The sequence below is a fragment of the Pelobates fuscus genome, chromosome 7 (genome assembly GCF_036172605.1).
Source record: "Pelobates fuscus isolate aPelFus1 chromosome 7, aPelFus1.pri, whole genome shotgun sequence".
NCBI classification, from domain to species: Eukaryota; Metazoa; Chordata; class Amphibia; order Anura; family Pelobatidae; genus Pelobates; species Pelobates fuscus.
Genome location: NC_086323.1, coordinates 28,711,765 through 28,724,386, shown reverse-complemented (window position 1 = coordinate 28,724,386; position 12,622 = coordinate 28,711,765). Strand labels below are relative to the sequence as shown.

The 12,622-nt window shown below is 40.7% G+C and overlaps 1 protein-coding gene across 2 annotated transcripts in view; it reads left to right on the top strand.

The window, feature by feature from the left end:
• The window catches only part of LRP8 (LDL receptor related protein 8), a 125,754-nt gene that overhangs the window by 88,509 nt on the left and 24,623 nt on the right, over window positions 1-12,622 (top strand). For both annotated transcript variants that reach the window (XR_010084076.1, XM_063427849.1), the window contains exons 5-7: window positions 7,837-8,205; window positions 8,830-8,952; window positions 9,263-9,391. Coding sequence is in view for 1 of the 2 variants with exons in the window: in XM_063427849.1 (XP_063283919.1) it covers window positions 7,837-8,205; window positions 8,830-8,952; window positions 9,263-9,391 (621 nt within the window). In the remaining variant the exon portion in view is untranslated. The remainder of the gene's footprint in view (window positions 1-7,836; window positions 8,206-8,829; window positions 8,953-9,262; window positions 9,392-12,622) is intronic.

Here is a 12,622-nt window from a genome sequence, read left to right as displayed (position 1 = left end):
AGTTGTGCATTAAATATTCTGCAAATTTTATTCATTCAGATTATCTACAGTTTTCTGTGATTAATTGCGTTGCCAATATGGGAATGCACATTACTGTCAGAGGTATAGTGGGAAAAAAATGTGACCTGTGCTTATATACATCCATTACGGCAGCCATCTTTGAGGAGGCAGGTGAATTATTCAGGATATTGTATACGTGTTTGCTGGGTTTACCAACATAGGCCTTGGCTTAATAAGCTTTCTAAACAATTTAATACTGTTAGATAAACAAATTATTCATCTACAGAATTCACAGTTAAAGTCTATGGAGAATTTTTGTAGATAAATCATTTTTGGAATTTTTCTAACATTATTGATCATTTGGAAAGCTTATTAAAATGAGGCCGTAACTGTACTGGCGGGATTTTAAATATCAATCGGCTGCTGCAGTCACCTTTATTAGGTCAACGTTTCAGTTTGACAGGGCAAACATTCATCAGGACCCAGTTGAAAGTTTGCCCTGTCAAAATTATGAAGTGTAAGATTTTCTGTGTTTATTTTATCTCTCTCTCCCCTCTCACCCCCCAAAATAGTGCACTCAAGCCATATTTTTTTTAATTCTTATTTTATTAACTCGAAAGTGTAGTTACTGTCTTATTTACATATTAAGCAGATAAATTCTCTTGCATTGAAGTTTCAGTCCACACAGGGACTTTCCTGATGAGATAAAAAAAGTATTCGAAGATTTTGTGTGTGTGTGTTTTTTTTGTTTTGTTTTGTTTTTCAATGGAACCTTGAGATCTACGTAAGTATCCTTAACATGGTTTATATTGTTTGCCCGATGGATGTAGAGGGGGTGTGAAATATAATTCCCATGATTTTCATTTTACCCTGTGGTGTTTCTTCTTGGAGAAATCCCATATGGTAGCTGGCTTTTTCTAGCCTAACAGAGTACATGAAAGAAGGTTGACTGCTTGAGTTTACCCCTTAGACTGGTTGCGACCTCGGTCTATACATATTTTTCTTTTGTGCAACCTGCAATATTTCCCTCTGATAGATAATTTATTATGGTGTTTACTGATTTCCAAGCATGAATGACGGGCCAGCAAAAAATACCCAGCCTGTCCAAGCAATGTTACTCAAAGTTCGGTATTCCTGTGCATTGAATAGAATCACAATCTCCTTCAATTATCACAGGGATTTAACCTGCTGCTTTAAACTCTTAAACCTCACATACAAAGACCTTTGCTGCTCTTACATCCCTGAGCTTAGCGCTAAATACTCCTCCGCATGACAGCGCCATTCTCTCCCACCCATCGTCACATGTTAGTTGGCATGCATTCAAGACATTTCTCCAGCTGATATGTCCGTCTGTATTTTACTCCCAACTGCAGCCCCCTCCTTCCCCATATCCAAAGTCATTCCCTTGTAGTGGGCACAGTTCTTCAAACATTGAAATTATTTACATGGCACCAACCTATACTGCAGCACTGTACAATAGGTAAACAAGACAAACCATTCTAACAGAGCATGTTTGACATCCTGAAATTAAATAGTAGGCAAGGTGGTCCTCACAGCTCTGTGGAATATAAGTAATTACCTGAGTGATTACTGCTGCGTACCACCTGACTTTACTTTGTCATACCTCAACGTCGCCAACCCTTGAAGCGGGTTGCCAGTGGGTGGGGTAAAAGGATGGCCAGTGACACAAATTGCATCACTGATGCTGCTCAAACTGGGTGGAACTACATGGAAAGGGGGCAACCCAAAGAACTGGTCGGTCTGCTTGGAGTGAAAGCACCAGGCTGCCTGCCAATCAAACCGGCCGTCCAACCAGTGGCAGACCATGCACAGTGCTGTAACAGCTCTCTCTGCAGGGTCCTAGTGCCTTGAGTAAACGTGTCTAATGAGGGTTCCCTGGTGCCCCCTGAGAACAAAGTTGGGACAGCAGGAAAGAACCCTAAAATCATGACGGTTCCTCCAAAATTGTTATTGTTGCACGGGCTGCTTTGTGTTCTTTGGGCTCTCTTTGCTTTGTAAAGTATAGGCATATTTTTTTTTCCAATGACTGAGCATAGTGGCAAACACTTTTTAGCTAAAATGTGATCTATGGGAAATTCAAAAGAGAATTGCAATTTTTAGACCAAAGTAGTAAAACTATAAAAATTCTCAAAGTTGGCTACGTTTTCAGTTCTAAAAATTGAAATTCACTGCTGAATTTGTTATATTGTATGAATGGTAAGGTACAATATAAAACATAATTAAAGGGACTACAGGAAAATTAAATTGAAAATAAAATTCCTCTGCACTCAAGGTTTAGTGATTAAAAAAAAAAAAAAAAAATACAATTAAATATTTTTTTTAAACCAAGCCCCAGGCTTTCCCAGGTATTCAAACATAATCATATAAAAGGCCTTACCTGATATATTCTCAAGTCCTTTGAAATAATGTGTGATTTTTGCCTTCTAAGGCTGACTAGATAAGTGGTAACAATGTAGCTTACAAATGCATGAGGGTTGAGATAAAAAAAAAAAAAAAGAAATCAAGGCTATTCAGTTTGGTTCTAGTCACTTAGACCTTGAAAATACTTAAAAATATGCGGTGGGAAAAAAAAATAAACCAGCTACAGTGTGAACTGCTGAAATAAAAATGATAACGTTGTATTTATTTGCCTCTTGGAACAAAGGTACCCGTTATGAGTGTGATGTTATGTACTGAATATTTTTGGTTTATGTATACTGTTGTGCAGTGCTGCTGGATATATTAGCGCTATAAAAGCATAATATGAATATCAATAATTTATTATGACTGGTTCCAATAAAAGAATTACATTTCTTTGTTTAGACAGCGCTGCCCTCCTGATGATGCATTATTGCAGGACTGTAGGACCGTAATAGGAAACACCTCTATTGGCTGTCTGAGTGACAGAGCCTAGAACAGTGCTGTGGAATTTGCTGGCGCAATATAATAATAATTGATAATAGAAGTGTCATTAGGGACAGTCTCATTGCACCAAAACCATTACATGAAGTTGTAGTGCCGATGAGTTTCCCTTTAAGGCACATGTGATAAACGCTGGCAAATTATACCCAGCTCACACTTTGTTATAGCTCTCTACTAAGAGTCATTTCACTTACGGATTAAGTAAGCTATAACCCACCATTACAATATTTTGTTGTGCGCGGTTCCCTTTATTGTTTTTTTTATCGTGATTGGTTCCACAGGGATAACTAGCTGCACTTTAGTATTTATTGCACTTTTAAAAGCACTTTGTCTGCCTTACTAAGGTGTACCCGCCTTAACAAGATTAAAATAGTGACCCCAGACCCAGCGTGTAGCATGGCCGGCGCCATCATTTGGTGACAAGCACCGCTCCTACAGCGGCTGCCTGTCACCTCTACTCCACGGCTGGCTCCCCCATGTGATGCAATGCCACACCTCTCCACTAGAGGTGCCTGCTTCATTCACTCCTCAGCTCACTGCATGTCTTAACGTGATTTCTTTTTTTATTGATTCCTTATTTTAGTACATTTCTCTCGTACATCCTACTCAGCTGCAAAATTCCCCAATGAACATGTCTAGACATGTTGATGTGTGCTGAGCAGATAACTCCCCACTTCCCCTATTCGAATCCAGTCCACTTTTTACTTTTTATTTATTTATTACTTAAAGCAGCATGTTTAACATGGAGTTCAACATTTTGGTCCAAAGTCCTGTCCCCAACCCACATGGTGCAACTAAATGTAAAAATCATCTAATAATCCGGTATTGTGCTGCAAATAATGTATAAAAATATTTATTTTTGTTGTGGGGTGAGTTCTGTTTTCTTCATTTTTTTTTTTTTTTTTTCTTAACAGAAAAAAAAAAAGAGAGGAGAAAAAACTAATGTTTAAGACTAAATTCCTAATAATAATTAGATCACTTTTAATTATTTGGCGTTTGTGGCACTCACAGAAACTTTTTACCGTAATCATGCAGGAACGAATTGCTGTGATTGTGCTACATTTGTTATGGAAACACTTTTATACTCCCCCAAATTTTTCTTGTGTAATGGTGAACGTTATCTAAGACGGAGACTTTTCTATTGCACACCTGCCCTTGCCCTGTTGCTGATGGGAGTTGCAGTCTCAAGTGCATTTTAAACACTGATTAACGATCTAGAACTGAAAGATATGATTTGATTATGAAGAAAAAAAAAAAAACTCTTTACGTAATTTTCAGGATATTCCAGATTGGATTTTGATGTTTTACCCCATAAATATTGACAAATACTATCATAGCATTCATGGCATTTAATTAACCCTTGAAACCCTGCTGTATGGATTTTTCATGCATGGCATTCTTTATCTCACCCACATCTATCAAACGGAACGTTTCACACCAATATTCATTACCTTTGAAAATATCTGTTGTGTTTCTGCTGACCCCAGCTTGGAAGAAATGTTCGTGAAGCTCAAATAAACTCTGCGAAGGAGTCTGAATGTGCTGTTTCTACCACATGGCAGCACAAAACCACAGCTTGGAGATAAGGTCTTGTTTGAGCAAAAAGGCGGTAACATCTGGATATTTATTTTCAACTGTTACTGTTAAACTTTCCAAAAAGACACTCAGAGCCAATCAGATTCTCTACATAGTGCATGTTATAAAAGAGTAATTGTATCACCCTGTGCATAGTAACACACCACAGTGGGAGGACATGGCCTTGGGAGGTTATTGCGTGTGTGGGGATTTTTTGTTTTGTTTTTTTGTAACTTTGGACTTTTTATTAAAAATGTTAGAGTATTAAGAGGTTACTATTGCTCTGTGTTATAATTTAAACTGGAATCATGAGCTTAAAGGGACACTATAGCCACCCAGACCACTTCAGCTAATTGAAGTGGTCTGGGTGCAGTGTCCCTGTCCGTTTAACCCAGCAATGGTAATTATTGCAGGCATTGAGAAACTGCAATAATTACCTTACAAAGCTAACTCCACCATTTAGTGGCTGTCTACCAGACCGCCACTATAGGGGTTTCCGTGTTGCTTTTTTACTTTTGGTCGCCAAACTGACGCTGGGCACCCTCATGCTCTGCATGAGGGGACCCAGCTTCACCCAATGCCCCATAGGAAAGCATTAGACAATGTTCTGTCCTAATGTGCTTTAGGTCCCAGACGTCGGGGAAGCAGAAGTGAGGGGGGATTGGGGGAGACTGGGGCAGGGGGAGACACGGACCCAGCACGGTTATAGGCTGTTTCCATTTACAGCCTGTCGGCCTACTCTCATTAACCAGTGCCGCCTTTTATGCATCAGATTTCCTGTGGTTTTTAGAAGTCTGCTATCTTTATTCTAATAGCTTATGTTCTCTTGCAGTTATATGCCTAATAGTCAGTTTATATCTGTGACAAACTAATATTTGTTTTAAGTTCTATTTTTATTTTATTTTTCTTGTTTCACTACTGACATTCAGTAATACCAGTATTACCGGTATTACACTAGTATTTTGGATTATTATTTAACTTTTTGGGGTCTGAAGTACAGAAGAATTAGAAGAATAAAGACTTTCAGACGGTAAGTATCATTTATTTATTTAACAGGTTTTAGATTTATTGGCCCTGTTCTCAGTATATTTGAAGGGGGGGCATACTATTATTATTGCCCACCCAATCCATTTTAGAATTAATTTGGGCTCCCACCTGCTGCCAATGAGTAGGGGAGACAATAGCATGAGGCTGTCCAGCATGTTGAAAATTCCCCATGAGAAAGCATTGAGTCAATGCCTTCCTAGGGGGAAGGCCTAATGCATGTGTAGCGCTCATTGCGAATGCGTGTTAGGTTCCTGGATCATCGAGTAGGTGGAGAGTAAACCAGTGCCGAGGAACTGCCATGCGGTCATTGATTAATCTCTGATTCATGTGATTAAATTGGTTCAGATGCAGATACCAGTGATATTTGTTATATATATATATTTTTTTTTTTTTATTATGCAGAATTGGTCTGGCTAAACACATTTGGCTATAGTAAATCTGGAAATTGTCAGTGTGGTGGGAAGTCAGTTGTTTTCATTGGATTTTGTCCCAGTGTAATAACCCTGTTAGAGTCTAATTACTATTTTAAAGTATAAAATTAGGTTTAAAATGCCTTACAATCTCCATATGTACAAAAACTCAATTAAAAAAGAAATTTCACCAAAAAAATAAATAAAAGCTTTACAATTAACGGAATGTATTCCTGCCTGGAGTTTGCCTTTTAACCCCTTAAGGACACATGACGTGTGACATGTCATGATTCCCTTTTATTCCAGAAGTTTGGTCCTTAAGGGGTTAAAGGAACACTATAGTCACCTAAATTACTTTAGCTAAATAAAGCATTTTTAGTGTATAGATCATTCCCCTGCAATTTCACTGCTCAATTCACTGTCATTTAGGAGTTAAATCACTTTGTTTCTGTTTATGCAGCCCTAGCCACACCTCCCCTGGCTATGATTGACCGGGCCTGCATGAAAAAAAAAACTGGTTTCCCTTTCAAACAGATGTAACTTACCTTAAATAATTGTATCTCAATCTCTAAATTGAACTTTAATCACATACAGGAGGCTCTTGCAGGGTCTAGCAAGCTATTAACATAGCAGGGGATAAGGACATCTTAATTAAACAGAACTTGCAATAAAGAAAGCCTAAATATGGCTCTCTTTACAGGAAGTGTTTATGGAAGGCTGTGCAAGTCACATGCAGGGAGGTGTGACTAGGGTTCATAAACAAAGGGATTTAACTCCTAAATGGCAGAGGATTGAGCAGTGAGGCTGCAGGGGCATGTTCTATACACCAAAACTGCTTCATTAAGCTAAAGTTGTTCAGGTGACTATAGTGTCCCTTTAAGCAAACTGATTGAACTATGTTTTTTTTGTGGGTTTTTTTGGCCTTTAAAAATACATGTGGAAGTTTGTACACTGAAGAGCGTAAAGAAATTAACAGCACATATTGTTGAATTGAAACCCAAACTTGCAGCAAATTTAATGCTGAAATGGAGACAGAACTAACATAGTGAATTTGTCCAGTTGCGTTTTCCTGGAGACTTCCTGACCGTTCCAAGTTTAGTGAATAATCCAGATTGTATTCAACGGACTATAATTCACTTGTAGTGAATAAATAACCTCCCTTGGGACTGCTACCGCAAAGTAAATCGTTTGTGACTCGCGGTTATTTAAACATTTTTCCAATGGTGGATCAATTACCCAGTGTGCCCTGGTGCAAGACATTATTTTGGCGATCCCAAAGGTAAATCTGATTTATGGTTGTTAGGGCAATCATGTCCTTCTCAATGTGTGCTCATATAGTGTGAATGCATAGTTTGTGTGTGTGTGTGTGTGTGTGTGTAGAATCGGTGAAAATGCGTGTGTACATTTGTGTATAAACACGTATAAAGACTGTGAATGTGTTTGTGTAGTGTCTGTCATTCCTCTTCACTGTACGAGTCCGACCCTCCTGCGCTACTCTCTTATAGCACCCTCTTCTCTGTGGTCACCGTGGCAGTCTTCCCCTGTCCCGCTGTATGCTTCATACAGCTCACACTTTGGTCTTTGACCAGCATAGATGGGCCATGGTGTTAATGTCCTTTTGGTGGTTTCATCGCAGGACATTTTAACTGTCTGACTGATTTAACATGTTTTAGCCATTTAACTTTGAGCTTAATTTCAACCATTTATATTTTGTTGTTATTAGAAGTGTTGGGAAATACTGCCAAAATAAAACGAATAGCATAATTCATTAATATATTTGGAAGTTGTTGTCAAAAGACAGACTTGCCACTAATCTGTATGGAGATGATCAAATCTGTTCAGGACTGGTGTTCCATATTATGGTATTTGTTTCCTTTTTCAGGTTGTTCCCGTGACGAATTCCAGTGTGACAACAAGTCCTGCATTGATTCCATCTTTGTGTGCGATGGCACCAATAATTGCGGAGATGCCAGTGATGAGAAGAACTGCTCACCGCTAACTTGCAAACCGGGAGAATTCCGCTGTGGGAAGGGTGGCTGTATCTCCGAGAAGTGGGTTTGTGATGGGCAGTCGGACTGTGCCGACGATTCAGATGAGTCTGGGGCTCACTGTGGCCTGAAGAGCCAGCCGCAGCCAGTTATGCAATGTAAGGAGAATGAGTTCCGCTGCAGCAATGGCAAATGCATTCACCTTTACTGGAGGTGCGATGGTGATGAGGACTGTAAAGACAAATCTGATGAGCTTGACTGCCGTAAGTGAAATTGGAAATTAGCTCTTGTTCGTTTTAAAAGGACATTTAATTATGATTTAGCCCTCTCTGTATGTCCCCATTTATAGTGATTACTAGCAATGTCCAACGAAATCCGGGAATTGGCTGAACTTTGCATCTTGTTCATAGACTGTGATTGATGATGCAACAAATAGGACTCAGCCCTGGTATTGAGCCGTCTTCGGCAACTCCATTTAATGTTGAAAAATATTGTGCAGGTGTTTACGGGAAACTTACAGCTGACTAGCTCCTGCTTAGGGTTTAAATACTTCCTCTTAAAAGATGATGTTTGGATACTGTGTCCGTTTCACTATTGTTGCTCTGGAGTCCTTTCAAAAGTCACATCAAAGCCAATAGGAATTATGTGCGCTGACCGGCCAATGATTTGCGACCATTGACGTATAAACCATACAAATAACTTTAACTCTGATAATGTAGTTATTAGCTATGTGCTGTTTTCTGATAGTTTATATTTTTATATTTTATTGTCTTGTGGGCATTTTTGATAAAAAAAATTACGGTGTGGGGTGGAATAGTACATGGTATCCAGGCTAATTAAAATAGCATGGGTATTCCTTTGGTAATATTGGGACCTTCTCTCCCCAGCTGTGGTTACCTGTCGACCTGATGAATTCCAGTGCGGTGATGGGTCCTGCATACACGGCATGAAGCAATGTAACGGACTCCGAGACTGTCTAGACAGCAGCGACGAGGCAGGATGTCTGAGCGGTGAGACATGTTATCAAATCACAAAGAGGGTTTCACATTCAGGGATTTTCACTGAGCCCCGAATTTTAGTGAATTTTGGTTTTAAAGTCATGTTGGAGTTAAGGTTTTTTTAACTGAAATTTTTGCCATTTGGACTTCTCTTCTATTCAGCATTTAGTGAATGAGCTCGATTAAGTAAATATCATTTCCATTTTGAATAGGATACTGTTTCGGGTAACCAACACCCCAGGTTGGTCAATCCCTAAATAGCCTGATGTTTATTGATGGTGACATTAGTAACACAATACGAACATGTTTAAATTCCTTGCAGCGGCTGAATCTCCCTGTGACACAGAAGAACGGTTTCGATGTAAGAGTGGGGAGTGTATCGATAGCAGTAAAGTGTGCGACGCTCACAAGGATTGCCGAGACTGGTCTGATGAGCCATTAGACGAATGTGGTGAGATTGAGTTTTCCCCTTTTCGTCTCATTTGGTTTTTAAATAACAACATGGCATGGAGCTCAAAATATTATTAAATCCCAAATAATATTTTTCTTGCATTTTTATTTAAAACCATTGTTAAATACAGGCAATAAAATAATAGTAAATAACTTCATGTTTACACTGAAAGATAGCTGTCGGCACAGTGTAAAGTGTCAAATCTAATTATTTCAGATTCACAATATCATAGCTCAGATTCCGATGCATCATTCAGAAATGGGTGGACTGTGAACGAGCTGTGTGTATGATTCCACAGTGGTCACGCACAAGCTGTGTGTAGGATGTCCGTGTGGTCAAAGAGAAGGCTTGTAGAATCTTTAGGATCACAACATGGCCACTGAGGAGCTGGGTGTAGGATATGAGTGTGGTCATGGAAGATCTGTATGTAGGCCTGAAGAGTTGCACAAACTAGCCAAAATTGCAAAAACAAATCTCAATCTTTAATGTCTAATAACTTATTTTGTAATGCTGTATAACGCTGTGTCTCTATAGATGGTCTTCATAGCATTTGGCAAGCTTTGAAGAATAGATATGTTAAACCATTTCTAAAATGTATTAAGCCTTTTTATTCTGTAATAAAAACAACAGTATAGCCTAATTGCACTTAACTGGTATTTTTATTTCTAAAGCATTTAGCTTAATGTTACAAAAGAAGATAATTTAAGTCTCACTTTAAAGAGACATTATAAAACACACCACCTCTGAAACTGCGTTAAAGTGGTTAAAGGCATACTATAGGCATCGAAACAACTTTAGCTTAAAGGGACACTCCACTGGCCAAATGGCGAAAAAATATTAAAAGGGAGGCTTGGCACCCTGTGACTTTGACTCAGTAACCACTACATCAAGAAGTAGCAGTTATGGTGCTTAAAATGTCCCTTCACAAAGAAACCTAAAGAAGGAAAACATATAAATAATTATTTTTTTCTGTCAGGATAATATGCCACTTAATTTCTACACTTGGCGTTTTACTTTACTCAACATTCAACAATGCCCCTCTGTGCGCCTTGCCTTCATGGAAGATTATTTATTAATTTGGAAATTGTGACAAGTTAGAAATGGCTGCACAGGACACCTTTTCCAATCCTGCTACATAAGGGACACTATAGGCACCCAGGCACTTCATCTCGTTGCAGTGGTCTGAGAGCATTGTCTTTGTTCCTTTAACCTGGCAATGTAAAACCTCTACCAGAGGAGCCAGCTACCGAACAGAGCAGACGCACCTCAGAAGGCTCTGTGCCACAACGGGCAAAATAACTGACTTTTTGGTGGAAATTGGGCACTTACCTACCCACAGCTTACACTGCACATCGCAGACATCAAGGTGGGCAGGAAAAACAAAAAAACCCAGGGCGGACAAAGCTCCTGCTAGCCATGACATTGGCGAACTCCTGCGGAACTCTCAGAAAGCCGCATGGGAGAAAATGGCGCTGGGGGAAGAAGGATTCTTGGACTCCGACGACGACGGTTATACTGACATGGGAGAGGGATCTTCCCTGAACAGACCTGTGGGGCGAACGACCAAACCGCCTCCGCCGGGTGATCCAGTCACTGCAGACCTCCTAAAGAGTATGTTCGCCGAACTTAGGCAGAACTTAGCTAAGACATAGCCTGCTTTAAGGACGCCATTGCGGGCGCAACCACGAGGCTTGACCTTCTCGAGACCACAGCAAATACTCTGGACACCTGACTACGCACTTTGGAACAAAAGGTCTCTGACCTCCAAAAGCAGCAAATCAGCACCGCTGAAAAAGTGGAAGCCTTGGAGGATTACAGAAGAAAACATAATCTTAAGATTAGAGGGGTGCCTGAAACCGTCGGATTACGTGACCTCCCTGTCAGGATCGGGACAGGGATCCAACACGCAGAGTACAAACAGTAGCCAGATATGTATACCGGACCTTAGAATGGCCGGACTAACGTAAGTAGTACAGTATAGAATGGTCAAAGACAAGCCGAGGTCGAGGGTAACAGAAGACAGGTAAGCGAGAGACAAGCCGAATCAAGGGTAACAGAGATAAGCAGAGTAAGGTAAACAGGCCGGGTCAAAACCAAAAGGGATAATAGAATACACAAGCACTGAGTGACTAGAACAAGCTAGAACCACGACAGGGCAATGAGCTAATGAAAGAAGCTCTGTTAAATACCCTGTTCAGAGCAGTAACCACGACTCCGAGGCGTCCTGATTGGTCCTGCAGCAATTGACTGACAGGTCGTTCCGGGGGAGTGTCCTGATGACTACTTCCTGCCTAGATGGTGTAAAAGGCAGTCACTCCCTCGCGGCCGGCCTAGCATGACCGGATAGACCGCGGGGAAGGGAGCCATCAGACCGTCTGGATGGAGGAACAGCTAAGTCTCTACCTCTTTCGGAGGTAGAGACCACAGGTACCCTGACAGTACCCCCCCTCTCAGATACGCCCACCGGGCGGAATGAACCGGGACGAGATGGGAAGCGAGAGTGATACGCCCTGCGGAGACGGGGAGCATGAACATCCTCCTGAGGTACCCAACTCCTCTCCTCAGGACCATATCCCTTCCAATCAACCAGATATTGTACTCTCCCCCGGGAGATTCGAGAATCAATAATAGAGTTAACCTCATACTCCTCCTGACCCTCCACCTGAACGGAGCGAGGAGGGGCTATTGTGGAGGAAAATCTGTTACATATGAGTGGTTTCAGCAATGAAACGTGAAACGAGTTCGGGATGCGTAAGGTATTAGGAAGAGCTAAACGATACGCAACTGGATTGATACGGGTCAGCACCCTGTAGGGTCCAATATAACGAGGAGCGAACTTCATGGAGGGCACTTTTAAACGGATGTTCCTCGTGCTCAACCATACCCTATCACCTGGAACAAAGACCGGAGCCGCCCTTCTATGTTTATCAGCGTGTTTCTTGACCAACATAGAGTTGTGCACAAGGATTTGTCGAGTTTGATCCCACAACTTCCTCAAATTGGCAACATGAACATCAACCGACGGCACCCCCTGGGAAGGAGAATCCGAAGGAAGAATAGACGGATGAAAACCATAATTCATGAAGAAGGGGCTTGAATGAGTAGAATCGCAAACGAGATTGTTGTGTGCAAACTCCGCCCAAGGAATCAAACCGACCCAATCATCCTGGTGTTCAGAAACAAAGCATCGTAAATATTGTTCAATTTTCTGGTTGGTACGTTCAGCAGCTC